The sequence below is a fragment of the Pleurodeles waltl genome, chromosome 6 (assembly GCF_031143425.1).
Source record: "Pleurodeles waltl isolate 20211129_DDA chromosome 6, aPleWal1.hap1.20221129, whole genome shotgun sequence".
NCBI classification, from domain to species: Eukaryota; Metazoa; Chordata; class Amphibia; order Caudata; family Salamandridae; genus Pleurodeles; species Pleurodeles waltl.
In genome coordinates this window covers 1,406,602,089-1,406,619,361 of record NC_090445.1, presented here as the reverse complement: position 1 = coordinate 1,406,619,361, position 17,273 = coordinate 1,406,602,089, and the positions used below count along the sequence as shown (strand labels likewise).

At 42.6% G+C, this 17,273-nt stretch overlaps 1 protein-coding gene across 1 annotated transcript in view; it reads left to right on the top strand.

Annotated features, from left to right (window-relative positions):
• Positions 1-17,273, top strand: part of LOC138300897 (protein-arginine deiminase type-3-like) — a 385,604-nt gene that overhangs the window by 354,293 nt on the left and 14,038 nt on the right. The window contains exon 14 of the mRNA XM_069240756.1: positions 2,671-2,747. Coding sequence (XP_069096857.1) covers positions 2,671-2,747 — 77 coding nt within the window. The remainder of the gene's footprint in view (positions 1-2,670; positions 2,748-17,273) is intronic.

Sequence of the window (17,273 nt, the reverse complement as noted above, 5' to 3'; positions counted from 1 at the left end):
TGCTGGAAAGCACACATTTTTCCCACATTTTTGTGATGGAACCTTCTGGAATCTGCAGCAATCCACAAAATTCCTACCACCCAGCATTGTCTCATCTAAACCGATAAAAGTTCTGCTGCACTTGTCAGCCTAAAAATGTTTTTTTCCAAACTGCCCTTTTGGACCCACTTTGGTTACCCCTCAATTTCGACGTGTTTTTGGCTCTTCCCTGTCACAAACACTTTGCCCACCTACACAAGTGAGGTATCATTTTTACCGGGAGACTGAGAGGAACGTTGGGTGGTAGGAAATTTGTCCAGGTGCAGTGATCCCACGCAGAAATTTGGGGAAAATTTGATTTTATAGCTAAATTTGCGGTTTGCTGAGGATTCTGGGCAAGAAAATATTGGGGGATCCACGCAAGTAACACCTCCCTTGACTCCCTCTGGTGTCTAGTTTTCAGAAATGTCTGGGTTCGGTAGGTTTCCCTAGATGGCTGCTGAGCCCAGGACCAAAAATGCAGGTGCTCCCCCTGCAAAAACAGGTAGTTTTTGATAATTTAGATGTGTCCAGATAGTGTTTTGGGGCACTTCCTGTTGCGAGCACAAGGCCTACCTACACAAGTGAGGTACCCTTTTTTATCGGGAGACTTGGGGGAATGCTGAGTGGAAGGAAATTTCTCAGATTCCAGAACTTTGTCACCGAAATGTGAGGAAAAAGTGTTTTTAGCCACATTTTGCGTTTTGCAACGGATTCTGGGTAACAGAACCTGGTGCGAGCCCGACAAGTCACCCCATCTTGGATTCCCCTAGGTCTCTAGTTTTCAAAAATGCACAGGTTTGTAGGTTTCCCTAGGTGGCGGCTGAGCTAGAGGCCAAAATCCATAGGTAGGCACTTTGCAAAAAACACCTCTGTTTACTTTGAGAAAATGTGATGTGTCCACTTTGTGTTTTGGGGCATTTCCTGTCGCGGGCACTAAGCCTACCCACACAAGTGAGGTACCATTTTTATCGGGAGACTTTGGGGAACATAGAATAGCAAAACAAGTGTTATTGCCCCTTGTCTTTCTCTACATTTTTTCCTTCCAAAGATAAGACAGTGTGTAAAAAATACGTCTATTTGAGAAATGCCCTGTATTTCACATGCTAGTATGGGCACCCCAGAATTCAGAGATGTGCAAATAACCACTGCTCCTCAACACCTTATCTTATGCCCATTTTGGAAATACAAAGGTTTTCTTGACACCTATTTTTGACTCTTTATATTTCAGCAAATGAGCGGTATAGAACGAAAACCCACTGCAAGGTGCAGCTCATTTATTGGCTCTGGGTACCTAGGATTCTTGATTAACCTAAAAGCCCTATATATCCCTGCAACCAGAAGAGTCCAGCAGATGTAACGGTATATTGCTTTAAAAAATCTGACATCGCAGGAAAAAGTTACAGAGAAAAATGGCTGTTTTTTTCACCTCAATTTCAATATTTTTTTATTTCAGTTCTTATTTTCTGTAGGTAACCCTTGTAGGATCTACACAAATTACCCATTGCTGAATTCAGAATTATGTCTACTTTTCAGAAATGTTTAGGTTTCTGTGATCCAGCATTGGTTTCACACCCATTTCTGTCACTGACTGGAAGGAGGCTGAAAGCACAAAAAGTCGTAAAAATGGGGTATGTCCCAGTAAAATGCCAAAATTGTGTTGAAAAATTGGGTTTTCTGATTCAAGTCTGACTGTTCCTGAAAGCTGGGAAGCTGGTGACTTTAGCACTGAAAACCCTTTGTTGATGCCAATTTCAGGGGGAAAACCACAAGCCTTCTTCTACAGCCCTTTTTTCCAATTTGTTTTAAAAAAACAAACTTTTCACTGTATTTTGGCTGATTTCTTGGTCTCCTTCAGGGGAACCCACAAAGTCTGGGTACCTCTAGAATTCCTAGGATGTTGGTAAAAAAGGACGCAAATTTGACATGGGTAGCTTATGTGAACAAAAAGTTAAGAGGGCCTAAGCGAGAACTATTCCAAATGGGCAAAAAAAGGCCTGGCACAGGAGGGGGAAAAGGCCTGGCAGCGAAGGGGTTAAAAAGTGCTCACAACAGCTGCAAGGGAAGGCTCGGAGACATGTTTTACTGTGCTACTTTGGTGGGTGCTGCAGACTATTTGTAGTATTTAGGTGGCAGGTCATGGGTAGTACCATATGTTAGGGACGTATAAGTAGCTTAAATGCTCCAATTAGGAGTATGCCAGTTTCACCATATGTAGAAGGGAAAGCACAAGCACTTAACCACTGGTTACCAGAAATAAAATGCTGAGAGTCCCTTGGCCCACAAAAACAGGTTCAGTAAAGGAAGATAAAACTATGGGCGCATACTAGTCAAAAGATGGTCATTTCCAGCAAACAGACTGGCTCAAATAACAATGTGATGCAGCAGAAATGCTTACTTTTAAAATTTGGTTAGAGTTACTCTCTATTGAAATTGAACAAAATGAACATTGAAAAAATGAACTGTGTTAAAATGTAAGGCAGATTTTTATTTGCAGGTCTTAACTTCTAGATTTTGACATGTAAAGCCATGTCAAAGAAGCACTGCACTAACCCACCCTGACATTCACGACCCTCTGTTACATGACAAAGGGCATGTTGCTTTTCAGCTGAAGGTCACATGCACACTTCATTTTCACCTTTCTCTGAACAGGTCTTGAAACCAAGGAGAGATCTATTGCAGACATTCTTGCCGACAAAGAGCTGATGAAACTGAATGCACACGTGCAGGTACTATTTATAAACATGGTCTTCTACTTTCACTACCCACCATTTATCTTTGATGTAGTCCTGTGTGAAATTGGTGATGCTAAAAATTCCAGTAGTTACAGGTGTCACTGCCATGGATGCCACAGAAGCGGCCAGCACTGCAGTGTCATGCACAATTTCATCTGACCATACCTCTGTGGGTGTGTTTACTTTGTTCATCAAAAATGTAGACTAGGTTGCGCATCAAAATTCATATGCATAGCTTGCAGGTTTCCTAAAGAAATGTGGAAAGAAGTTAATTCAATTAAGGGGCCAGTTATTGGAAGTTTGGGGGTGCCCAGTAGCATCCACTATGTAGCTGCTCCTAACCCCCATGCATTGCTTTAATGTGGCTATAACCTTTGCTAGTTTTGGTAGATTATTGTTTGTGTCTGTTATTAAATGCTGTTTGCTAAAGTAATGAAACCTCAACTTTACATGTAGCCTTTCACCATGATAGTCGTTTTGTCAGGTTCCCCTCAGAGACAATTCTGCCTGCAATTTTGGAAAAGGGTGACTTCGTTGTCCGATTTTTCACTGGAGCACAGAAACTTCGAACAGAAACTTCGTGGAGTCGGTGTCCCAGTAATTATTGGGGTTTGGAACATCTACTCATAATGCTTGCTAAAAATCGAAACGAAGAAAAAGAAGTGGCAGTATTCCAAACCCACTATTAAATGTCAGGAGAGTGAACAGTGTGTGATGCTGCAGCATCACAAGGTGCAAACTGATTATAATAGGTAAGTAACATTTTCCTTATGAAGCTACTTTTTTTCGAGAGTTGAAAGCCATTCTGACTACCTGTTCTGAAGTTGCCCATCACTTAAGTGTGTTTTGTCCAATACACCCAGCTTCCACTTATAGGCGCCCTTGTCATCACTTCATCCCACTGTTCAACATAGGTCTCAATTTCAGTTATTCTATGGGTAAAGATGTGAGTCTCCATCCTTCTTATTGAGGTTAATCCAGTGCTTAATTTGCAAATAAAAACGTGCCCGTGCCCAAAGCCCTGCTTTTGAACATGCAGCTGCTCCAGTTAATTTGTGCAAGCACTGAATACTGAGGCAGCGTAATCCTGAAACCATCTTGGGCCTCTCTAATCCATTTACAGCCACTCCCTGCCCCTTCAACTCACTCTTGCAGCTTTCTGCTTCCTCACATTGTGACACTTTTTTGTTTTTTTTCTTCCTCTGTCTTGCCCATACGTCTTGCTCGCAGTAATTGCTTGAGGTAGAAAAATAAGTGCCGGCACTCAAAAATAAGTGTCAGTGCTCCGCACAGGAGACACCAAGCACAAATTAAGCACTGGGGTTATTCCCACTCTACCCCTGCTAAAGGACAGTCATGAATATTCTTAGTGCCCTCTCAGGGATAGCCAGGAAACAGTTCCTGTGTGGGGTCACCTTCGGGTTGTCATAACATTTGTCACTCAATTAGTACAAATATCTCAGTTCATTAGGTGCACACCGGCTATGCCAATGAGCTTATGAGTCTCGAAGAGGTCTCTGGGGTGATTCTAATCCAATAAAAAGCTGGAGAATCTAGTGAAGAAACAAGCTGTCATTTAAGCATCCAGGAACTTCTGAAGAAGTGGGCAGTGATACCAGTTTACAAGATTCGTCTCCATTCTGTTTTTATTCCTGGACCCATTTGGTGCTTTATGACCTATAATCACTTTAAGAAAGCATGCAAAGCTTCTCACACCATTTCCATCAGAATTAAACATTTATAGGGCATCCAAACGATTGCCCTGTGCGACTTCAATCTGGAAGAAGCCTTTTTTTCTCAGACCCAGTCCTGTCAAGCCTGTAACAGTTTATTTCTTCACTGTTCCAGGTGGCCTTACTATTCCATAGCACTATTTAGTGGATAAAAATCATCTCTGATTTTGTTTTAAAGAAATACAGCTCACCAGTTGAAGATGCTTAGTTAGACAATAATCTGGAACATAGTCTACATTCAGCAAACCAACATAGATATGCTGATATAGATATCCTTAAGTGTTGAGGATTAATTCTTAGCTTCAATTGATCTTCTCTGTTATACTGCCAGAAAGGGAATTAATTTGGGCCCTTGTTGAAGTTGTTCAAGGAAAGTATTTCTTCCTCCTCAAACAGTAAATGAACAGGGGTGGCTCCTTTGCTATGGCGGAGGAGCGTCACTCCCCCCCACCACCTCGCCAGCAGCAGCAGGAGCGGCAAGCCTTTAGAAATAAAACAATAATAAACAGTGTTTATTATAGTTTTATTTGTAAAGGGGTGGCGCCATATGGGTGACGAGCAGTGAGGGCAATCAGTGCACATGTATGTTTGGCCAGCTGTCTCGGGCTGGCCAAACACCCATGCGCACAAGTGCTCTCTCCAACGCCGCGACTGTAATTGAGCTACATTCAAAAATATGGTCTCTTCTTTCCTCCAAAGAATTCTATCTACTTAGGTCTACATTCACAGGAGAGTACAGCTCAATGCCTGTTAAGAGCTTCTATAAGGCATGATGCACATGAAACCTTTAGCCATCCTTTGGTACTAGAAACTAACTCTCTCAATAATGACCACTTTTTCAGGTGTCTCTCTCTGAAAAAGCAGGTCCAGATATGGTTTGAAAAAAACACCTTGACCACGTTGACAAACAACCTTGGAGGTTTTGATGAACCCTGGCTGGCAGGATCACTCAGTCCTGTGTCCAGGATGGGGCCAGATCCTCTGACTGGTGGGAATTGACAATCACATCAATAGCACTTCAGTTCCTTTCAGAACATCTGATGGGAAATGATGCCCTGTACATAAATTACCAGGGCTACAAGGTCCTGGGCATTCTGTACTCTTTGAGGTAATTTAATCCTGAAGTGGATAATTTTCTGACACTCATTAACCAGGATGTTTACCTCTTCCTTTTGGCCTATCCCACAGTTAAGGCTCCTTTCAACTGATAATTACACGGTTTTGGTCCTCTCAAAAGCTGTGCTGCTTCAAAGAGAAAAGAGTGCTGTGACATGAGGGTGGCGTCTCCCTCTCTTTTCCATGATTTTTGTATTTTTTTGTATATTTTTTTGCTAGTACCACCTCGATTACCAAGTGTCCAACAAAATAACAAGAATGTTTTATTTCCTTGCCTCGATGGTATTGCCCCGTCATTTATTATTAGAAGGAAAAGTTGACTCTTCATCTGTCACCCTACACCTCTTGTGGCCACTTCAGAGTTTTAATTTATTTTGGCATCAGGAACTAGTACTATCAAATCAAGGTTAAAAGAGAACTTATAGTGGGAGCATTAGTGTGACTATCAAGCCACAAAGTTTAGATGTGAAGAAGATCAACAGAAACTCCTTGGGTCTAATTTTTAAAAAAAAGAGTTGAGGTTCTGAATGTGGTGGGCTTCATAATAGATGCACTCATCAGAGCGCTGTCGCGGCTTGGCATTCACTCTATGGAGACCTGCTTAGTGTGAGTGGCATTCTCCCATTTTAGTGGTTAAGGAGACACTGTGCCTGGGGACATCTGCAAGAAGGCCACTGAAACCATGAAACTGCAGTGGACCCCTGATTCAACCAGAATGCAGCACACTGTGGGAATCAAGGTGGGGGTGCAGGTCAGGCACAAGCCAAGCCTTCAAACGTCCCAAGGCTTAGACAACATTTGTTGAGTTTAATGCTTGCATAGTGTCTTTCCAGGGCGCACAATTGTCTTCTGGGGTGTGGCAACAAATTGTGGGAGAGAGGGAGCTGCCGAAGGAAAGCATGTGGGGAATCCTATTGAGGAATACATTCCCTGCTGTATGACAACAGGAACAAACCTCGATCATGCTGTGAAATACAAGCCATAGTTGTGGTAGTATGCCTATTAAACAACATAAAATTTGCATTGCCAAATATAAAGAGAACATTTTTATTATGCCTCTGACCAGGAGTGGCCAAAACCACAATGAGGAAGGGATGAAGATACCCAAGGGATTAACCTCATAGGGAGAGTCCTCATGGCAACCTTAAAGGATCTGCAGCAGATGATTCCCCATATTGACAAGCAAATGGTGTCAAATGAATATACCGTGGAAGACTTCAAGAAATGTATTACAGTGGATGGAGTGAGATACGACATGGGTGTGCTAGACCAAAAGTTGCAAAAAAACAGAAAAGCAATAGGAAAACACAAATTAACCACCGATGTCAGACATGAAAGAACTTTCCTTCCCATAATTAGTCAAATTGGAGCCTAAAATTTAAAGTTTAGGACTGATGCCAAGTCCAATAAAGTTAGAATATTGGTTTCCCAGCCTGTGAAGAGTCAGTAGATTTTACAACTGCAGTGCAGCACTTTCTAAATGTGATAATGACATGGACTGTCAGTGGTGAAAACTTCTGATGATGACAGGGACTGTGATGTGGTGAAAGCCTTACGTTTGCAGAGTTTGAACTTTGATAGTGGGGGAAAGGCTAGGTGACAGTATTGACAGAATTGGCAGACACAGGCCAGGGTGACATGATGACTAAGGAAATGAATGACAGAAGAAAGCACATTTTACCATGAGGAGTCTTGCTACCCTAAGGCGCAGGCAGGACCTGCAAGCTGTGAAGGTTTACTCCGCCTGACCACCCAACACCCCGACTGCGGTTATGAGGTGACACGGTGGCTCCTGGCAAGGCTGCAAGCATAGAACAATCTGAAAATACTCATTTATGTATCAAAAAGCAGCACAGGACTGACACAAAATGGCTGTTATGAGGCTGTATGTGCGATTGGTATTAGAAGGGCTTAAAATATTTAATGTTATTTAGGCTATAGTTGAAGGACACAGGTTTTCCAACTCTTTTGTGTTTTCGGCACGAGGTTGTTTTATTACCTTTTACACATTATTTGACTGATTTGATATACCCCTGTCTCTCCTCTCCCTGTGCATTTTCTACCTGTTTTTTGTGTATTGTTTAATCAAGTGGTTTTGTTGGTTAGTGGTATTAGCCTTGTGCTCTGACAGAAACCGTTCCTTGCTTTTAGTCCAGGTTATTTCTGGTACACTGAATTAATAGGAGTTAGACACAGTCACAAGAAGAGGGGGTGATATGTGAGTTCATGCAGCTGGTTGTTGGGATAATTTGATGAGCTAGAGGAAAGCAGGTATAGTTAGTTTACAGAGATTTGACTTTCAAAGAAGGGGAGGTTCAGTTATTTGAAATGAGGTGTGGACAAATTACAGACATACATAGAGATTGTATTTATTGCTATTTTTATTATTCTCATTCCTATTATTATTGCTAATCATAATAATACTGGACATTAAGGCAAACATGCATGTGATTTAGAGCACGCAGTGCTCAGACAGAGGAGGCTTGCAGAGGATGAAAATTAAGGTGAGGTTCACATGAAAAAATAAAGGGGTAGCAAAAATCATTACTTTTAAATCAAAGTCAAGTTTTCATTATAGGTTTTTGAAATATAGAGGCGAGTTTTGGGGGTAGCATACAATCTGTGGAAGCAGTCCTGCACAATGAAATAACATTATTCACATGTGACCTTGTGCTTCATTAGGGTACTTTAGGTCTATCCGCTGCTAGGCTATAGCTAGACCACCATTTCAGTTAGGAAAGCTGATCAGTTCAGGGATTGGAATTATTGACAGCTGTAGCCTGCGCTAGAATGAATGATGCTCATGGTCACTGCAATGTGAGAGAGTATACATCATCATTAACAGAAGTATCGAAAGGAGATTCTATGAATGTTGGAGAGGATGTCTTCTGATGATAATTCAAAGTTTACCTCACAGTATTACAAAGACAAGGTGTGCTCCATTTTCAATGCCCCAATAGCATCCCCAAAGAGTGAAAGTATATTGCTTGCATTTCTGTGGCTGGAGAGACGAAACTCAGGCACTGAAGTGACTAGGATGAAGACAGGCTAACTTTAGAAATTTCATGAAGGTGTTATTATTTCTGGACACTGCCATTTGGTGGAGGGTAGATGGGTGGTAGACGTAAATGATGTGTATTATCTAAGTTGCACACTTAAGGGGCACAAAGTAAAGTTCAGGTAAGTAGTGTAAGCCCTCAGTTTCAGGTCTAAAGTTAGGCAAGACCTTTTAATATTACTAAAATTATATCTATAATATGCTTATGTACAGGGGCTTTCAGCCAGCCCTCATCATTACTTGGTCTATTATTGTGTCAGTTAAAATATTTCTCCCACCCACTACAGCCTACAACATGGAGCAGTGGGTCAGCCCTTTTCAGCCATTGTCTGACTTCACTGTAAGTGGTGGCAGTCAGCCCTTTCACAAGGAGCACATTTATCCACAAATTGCTCTAGTAACTCCTGGCACTGAAGAGATAATGTGTGGTTTTTGACAACAGACACTATTTCTGTTTTTGGCCAGTCTTTTTTTTATACTGATGAAGGACCATCAGCGGTTTGCAAAATCTATGACACACTAAAACAAGCATTGGATATGTCAAGGGGCTGGCAGTCTTCAGCAGACCCAGTGAATGTGTAATGCTTGTTTCCAGAGCTGCTGACTGGCTTTGGGCCCTTCTATTCTAGATGCCACCTGCAGGCAAGCATAGAATGAAATTCACTAACAAATCCAATGGCATTTTAAAGCAAGAACAAACCTAGTCATCGCTAGTCGATTTAGCCCAAAAGATTTGCATACAATACAAAAGTAAGAAGCTATCCGCAGTTCCAAAAACAATTCAAATTTATATTGGAACTGGTGGTTAATTTGAACCCAACCAAAGAGATTCTGATTTCTATTTGAATTATACCATCAAAAATCACGACATAAATGATGAAGAAAGGTATTTTATTCACTGACAAAAGTCCTTCCAATCCAGATGATATGCCACTTGATCTCTCATGATGCATCCGTTTAGCGCCTTGTCCTGCTGTATTTTTTTTTTTTAATTTGCCTTTGTTGAAGGTGTTCATGGTTCTACAGTGACCATTCTGTCCCTGAGCCAGGCCAACTTTTTATTGTCTGGCATGACAGTGCAGCTGTCACCAGACAATTATGTGAGAATCAACCGGCGAGAGGCTTTGGCTCCGCCCACATGTTGGGACTCAGGAATATATGTTTTGATTGGGCGGAAGTTGTGTACTTCCTCAAAAGAAGTGCTGGCTCTCCACACAGCTGTCATTTTATTTATCAGCTGCCTAAGCCTGAACTTCCAGAGGCATACATATGACAGTATAATGTTACTGAAGTGTCTTTAGATAACTAGATAATTTATGGTATTTCTTTCTGGCAGCAGCACAGGTGAGACGAGAGCAGTCATTAACCTAAGTGGATGTTCATGTCTGGTTTGACAATGCAACTGTCACCTGACCTTTTAACATATACCAATATGATTCTACAGTTCTTTGCTTTCACACAAATACTTCTCCATTCCTGTGCTATTTATCCGTAAAACACATTACAATACAATGTGACTTTAATATCTTACTTATTGGTTTTGCCAATGCTTACTTTATATGTCAGTCGAATATTTCTGAGCTTTACATCCTTGAATGTTGCGGCTTTTTTACGACTCACTATTAATGCTACCCAAGAAAATGGTTTAAACCAAAACAAGTTAAGTATTTACAGTTTTGGAATTAAGCAGAATTCGTTTGTATTCCTAGGAAGTTATGACAGTCACAGAATCCTAAGGGTAGTTCTCAAATTCTTTTGTGAATTCCAAGGTTCCTTTCTTATGCGTAAATGGAACAGTTGGCTTTTTATGCTTGTATAAATACTTTGCAAACTTCCATTTTTGGGCGTTTCCCAATCTTATATTACCACCTTGGATATATTTACTCCTATTCTTATTCACCCTCAACCTCTAATTGAATCCATTGAGACTGAAACTTGAATATGCTTGAGAATATCCCTAAAGCGGCATGTTTGTCAGTTTTCACCTACTTCACAACGCATCCACGAACAGTAAGTTCCCAAACCCTGGTAGTACATTTTCTCACCCATAAAATTACATTAAGGCACTACAGTTTTGTGCGTTGTTAGTTTCCATAGACTAAAATTACTCCAGGTTAGTGCAGTTTTTCATAACTTAATCACCTTGGTAGTGAACATTCACAGTTGATGAAAATGAAAAGAGAATTTACAGATTCAAAACAAGTCACTTACCAGAGTAACTTTGCAGTCATTTAAATTTAGAAATATGACCCTAAAAGCTCAAATGAGAGTCCAAAGTGAAGCCTGTGGACTTTTCTACAGGTATTAGACTTGGATTTCCTCCATTAAAAAACATTCACGTAGATTTAGATCGAGTAGAAGTAAAGCAGCAACGCCATTATGGTCTTTAAAGTTCTTGAGGTCATCCAGATGGATGGAGAATGGTGTAAATCGCAGGTTTCTCCCACATATAAAACCATTCTGTCTCTCCTAGAGTAGTTTGTGTTATTTGATGAAAGATAAGATCTGGGAGACAGCTGCCTTTTCGTTAAGTTTACTTCAAAGGTACTTTTCATATTTGACTGGAGGTTGCTGGCTGGATTGAGTTGTGGTAACAATTTTATATTTGAAGGACAGGAGAGGTTAAGGGTGCTGGATGAAATTTTGCAGCACAAGCATTAGTTAGGGCTAAAGAGTTATTTACCCATTCAGTTGGGAAGTGCTAATAAAATTCAGTGAATTTCTACGTTTTAAAAAAAAATCTATTTCCTAACTGTCACATTCCTGTAACCTTTGTTTTTCCAGTGAATGGCAATGTTGTTTTTTTAACATATAGTAATTTTCATTACTATAAGTTAATCCAACCACCGACGCCACACATGACCTAAGGGAGTTGGCTACAGCCTCTCTCTCTCTCTCTGGATGTGAGAATAGGTGTAAGAGGGTGTATCTGGGGTGAGAGTGGCTGTGAGAGTCTCTGTTGGGTGTGAGAGTGCATACATCAGTGTCTGAGTGGGTGCATGAGTCTCTGAGAGCATGTATAAGTGAATGAATTAGTGTATGAATAAGTCTGTGGTTTCCCTTCCACATTGTTTCAATTTCTTGAACATTTTGTGAATCATTAGTGAAAATTCATGAATGGGATCAGGGTGCCTCCACCCTTACCCCATACGCCACTTTCAATTATGATTTTCAACGCTGGGGACTGTGTCCCGGTTGTGGTCAGCCAAATTTGCGACTTATTTGCAAAGTAATCGCGATCACAAATAAGGCAGGTTCCTAACTCTAAATACCTACTGGCAACCGCCAGTAAGTAATATATGTATATGTATGTACGTATATATATATATATATATATATATATATATATATATATATATAGAGAGAGAGATTTTTTGACTGGTAAACCCAAAGTAAAGTAGAATATTTGCACCAAAAGAAGTACTCCATGAATGGATGTACATTTACTTCTTCTTAGAATTCACAAATATTGGCAGTAGTAGGCTTGGAAAGCTGTGCCAGTTTCGAATTTCCAGGCACACTACTGCCAATCAAACACCCAGAAGGTGATGGGGCAAATGCTTGTAAATAGTCTAACCACTAGCAATCGCTCGGGCAGCATTCCAAACTACTGTTTTTCTCTCACTGTGCCAGTCTTAACAGGTGGTCTGATTTAGAATTTGTCAGACTGAGTGATGGCAGATTTTGCAGCAGAGGAATTTAGATCTGCCATTCTGCCTTTATTCCGGCCACCAAATTTAAGGATGTCGGGTGGCCTCAGGAACATCTCCTTCCAGTGTAGGAAAAGTTAAACGATAGGCTCCGCCAAACATGATAGCTGTCCGTCAAACTTTCCCAAAGTCTTTTTTTTCCCCTTAAAAACAAACTCCCACAGTTGATGTTTTTTGTTGTTGTTTTTTTCAAGATTATTAATTACCCCCATACTATGAGAATTGTCTCCCATGTTGTGGGAATCATTTTACCTTTCTTCACCGCTAGGATATACCTGGAAGTGATGGACAGTAAAAAAAAAAAAAAAAACAAGCTACCCAACCTTCCTCTCTAAAGAGGGAAGACGATCAGATGGCTTAATTGTGACGGTGCCTATTCCATTGGAGACAGTTCTACAATGACGCAGTAATGTTTTCTAGGTCAGTGTAAAACGTTAGGTCCGTTTGACTCTAAATTTGGTAGTGAACCTGGAGTGTGGCAGCTAGAGTACCAGTACACCAAATCAGACACAGAGGCACACATAATGCAAATCAGTACTGACACCGCTCCTCATGGGAGCAGTCAATAATGAACCTGAGTAAGTTGGGAAATTTGAGATTCACACCCCCCCAGTTTTAATGACTAAGCTGGGCCCCTGATTTTGAGTGTCAAGGTAATTTATTTCTTATGGAATGCGCTGTTGTTCATTCTCAGTTGCTGTTTTCAAAACTCTTTTCCTTGTTTGCAATTTGTGGTAGTTTATATTATGCCTGTTAAGTACATGCTAGATAGTAATTTCTCATACTTTTCTTAAACCTTTCTTTTGAAGAGGTTTTCCTACATCAGTTATAGGCGAGATTAGGGTTCTCTTATTTGACATTAACCTTACAATGGAGCCAGTCCCTTGACACACTTAACTTGAAATCACTAAATGACAGCTCCCATTCCATATTAAGGTAGCTCAAGCTTTATTTGTAATGCCAATTCTTTCATTTTACCATGGTAGCACTTTTAATTTTTGTGAACTGCAGTAACTTTGCACGTTCAACTTTCTAATCATGCCCTAGACACTGATAAAGCTAATTTACCACATTTATATAATATTTATACCCATATAGCATAGGATTTGATGTCTCAAAAATCATACAGACATTAGCCTTGCTGACATATGTTCTCTAAAAACTGATTTACAACTGACACGTGCAATTTATATGGTTTCTTTGAATTACTTTTTTCACATTAGTATCCTATTGAACATGTAGCTTTAAATGCTCATTTTCTGACCATTTTTTCAAAAATATGTCTTTTATTAACATTTTCAAGTCGTTACAACAGTAGCAAAAAATAGCAGTTATATCAGCATAAGGATAGCAAAACTCAAAGTAATGTAAAATTGGATTATAAAGCTATATGGATAAATGTGTGGCTTGCATGTAGACCAGATTTTGTTTGTTCCGTATTAACCCACGTACAAAGGGGATGAGCTAGGTCAATACATTCCCCAGGCTAATGCCATCAGTAAATATCCACTTCACAACAATGATCCAAATTATGCCATCCAAAACATGTTTAAACAATCTGGGAAACGGGGTGCAGTCAGGGGATCTCAGTGGTTCGATCTCTATGATAACAAAGAGAAGACACACGGGGGGAGCAGCAGGGGTCATCCATTTGCAGCTATGTATAAGCTTGTGCTCTCTGCTCTGCCCCCCATCAGGGCATCAAAGGGTGAGGTCAATCTTTGTGTGCGGGGGGAGGCAGTGGAATCCCATGTCAGGGGCTCCCCAGAGGTGGTAGGCTGGCAGCCAGCCCACGTGGTACAGGAGACCAGAAGCATCTTGGACTAGGCCAATGATCAAGTACTACTTTGTCCTGCAGCTTGAGTACATAGGTGTCCTATAAGGAGGCAGCACCCTCTCCCCCACGAGTCACATGCCATGATGTCAGCCTCTGCAATCGCCCACCGAATCACAACCCAAAGCAGCAGTCAATCGAGGGTAGTTGAGCAGCTTTTCAGGACATAGCTTTTAGTCACTCGAAGAGAGCCATAGCCAGGTTTTCCAGTTTAAGATAAGGTTTAGTGCATTTCATGCGCCAAGTACTACCAAGCAAGCAGAGCAGATGGGGCCGGGTGATAGTTCATATCAATCACCTCTGACATATGTTCCATAGCTTGTACTCATGTCTGTGCCAATGGGGGGGCATTCCCACACATATGGAGAAAGGTTTTGTGGTGGTGACCACGTTGGGCACCCTGGGGTTACCCCTGGGAACATCTTATGTAGATGGTGTAGCGTAAGGTAAGTGTGGTGTTAATAGTCAATTTGCTATGTCATGGCTGAATGTTACTGTTCCAGCAGTGTTTCGCAATGCGCGTCAGTCTACTCATTCTCCTGGATGGCCCACCAGGCGACAGCAGCCACTCCATGTAGGAAAGTACCCTTTTTCTTAGCATGAGTACCCCCATTTTCTGCCTGTTGTCAGTGTGCTTGACTGTGTTCACTGAGATCCTGCTAAACAGGACCCCAGTGATTATGCTCTCTCCCTTCCAACTTGGTTACTTATACCATTTTCACCCCACAATTGGCATACTGGTGCCCCCATGTAAGTCCCTAGTATATAGTACCCAGGTGAACAGGGCATTGGTGTACCAAGGGAATCCCATGGGCTGCAGCCTGTACTATACCACCCATGGGGAGCCCATGCAAAATGGTCTGCAGGTCTGCCATTGCAGCCAGCGTGAAGGGGTGCATGCACCCTTTTTCACTATAGGTCACTGCACCAGGTCACTATAAGTCACTCCTATGGCAGGCCCTCATAGCCCAGAGGGTAGGGTGCAAGTACCTCTGCACTGGCAGAGCCTCCCCCACAAACTCCGTCTACATTTTCCTGGACTTCATGAGTGGGGGGACGCCATTTTACGCATGTACTGGACTTAGGTCATTACCTATGTCCAGCTACATAATGGTAACTCCGAACTTAGGCATGTTTGATATCAAACATGTCAGACTCATACCCCAATGCTGTTGCCAGTTTTGGAAGTATGATCCTCTTTAGAGGACCCCCAGCATTGCTCCTACCAGCCTTCATGGATTTTCTGGGCAGCCCAAGGTGCTGCCTCCCCTCAGACTGGTTTCTGCCCTCATGCTGCTTGAACTGCTCAAGCCCAGGAAGGCATAAGAAAGAATTTCCTTTGGGAGAGGGGGATAACAACCTCTCCCTTTCAAAGTAGGTGTTACATGGCGTGGGAGGGGTAGCCTCCCCAAGCCCTGGTATGCTTTGAAGGGCCCATTTAGTGACCTCTATGCATAAACCAGTCTACATCGGTTCAAGGACCCTCAGTCCCTGCTCTGGTGCAAAACTGGACAGTGGAAAGGGGAGTGGCCACTCCCCTATCCATCCCCACCCCAGGGGTGGTACCCAGACCTCCTCCAGAGGGTCCATGGGTTTTTCCATCTTGAATCCAAGGTTGTCAGGGACTTCTGGGAGCATCTGAGTGGCCAGAGCAGGCAGGTGACATCAGATCCCCCTCTTGATAAGTAGTCACCTGGCTAGGAGACCAATCCTCCTTTCAGGGCCTCGTCTTGGGTGGGTCCTCAGATTCGGCTTGCAAGATTCCAGCAGGACTCCTTTGCAACCTCTACTTCAACTTCTAGCCACTAGAACCGCGACTGGACCCTCGAGGAACCGACAATCTGCATCCATGATGAAGACTCTGCTTGAAATATTGTTATCATGGCTCATTCCAGCTTCTGCAACATTTCAATGGTTGTGCATTTTCTGAGGGTGGCAAGTCGTCAGTCTGCACAAGAAGGAAGAAGAAATCTCCCTTGGAGTGAAGGAGTCACTCCCCTGTATCCGCAGGCACCAACTGCAACGACGGCCGCTGCGTGCATCTCCTCTCATCCTGAGCTGTGTGGATCCTACATCATGGGTGGTGGTCCGGAGTAGTGCTCTTGGTCCTCTCTGCCGGCTGTCTAACTTTGGTGGATGTAAGCCTTTGCCTTCCTACGCGGGACAGCACCCCTGTGCACCGCATCTCTGGCAGCTACCAAGGCTTGTTGGCATCTCCTCCAAGCGATCTTCAGGCTCTGTGTAGCCCCAGCACTCTTTCCTGCACTGCACAGCCCTCTGCATGCTTCTCCTGTGGCATGGGACCCTTCTCTAGTAGTGCTGCGTGGGCTCCTCTGTGACTCCTGGTTCCTAGTTCAGTGGGTCTCCTTTGGGGGCTGCCTCTTCTTCAGTGGACTCTCTGCCTTGCTGAGAGTCCCCCTAGGACTCCCCCTGTGGGTTGAGTCCTCCTGGACCTTGCTGGTCCCCGGCAGCTCCTCTTTTGCTTCACTGCAACTTCAGCCTTTGCCAAGGCTTGTTGGTTGCTTTTCCACTCCACTGACTGACTGCAATCATCCAGCTGGCGTGGGGCGTCAACTGCATCCTCCAGGAACTCTTCACCTGCTCCAGGGCTGCATTTGTGACTGTCTTCGTCCTACCATTGCCAGCTCCTGAAACCACAGCTGGGTGGGTAGTAGTTCCTGCTCCCCCTGGACTCTTCTGTGACTTCTAGACTTGGTCCCCTTCTTCCACAGGTCTTCCTCTTCAGGAATCCACTGCTGGATTCTTGCAGTCTTGTCTGGGTGTTGCATTTTCTTAATTTTCTTCCTTTTGGGTGGTTTGGGGAAAAAACTGTAACTTACTAATTTCTTCCTTGTCGCTGGGGGACACTGTAGTACTTACATTTGGGGTTTCTTAGTACCCCCAGCTCCCCTCTATACATCCCACTTACCTAGTTGCTGGTCCTGCATTCCCATTCCATTTTTTTAGTATATGGTTTGTGCTCCCCCCAGGGTCACTATTGTCTATTTGCAAGTGCTTTCTATCACTTCATATGCCTATTTCTGATAACTAGTGTACATATTTAGTGTT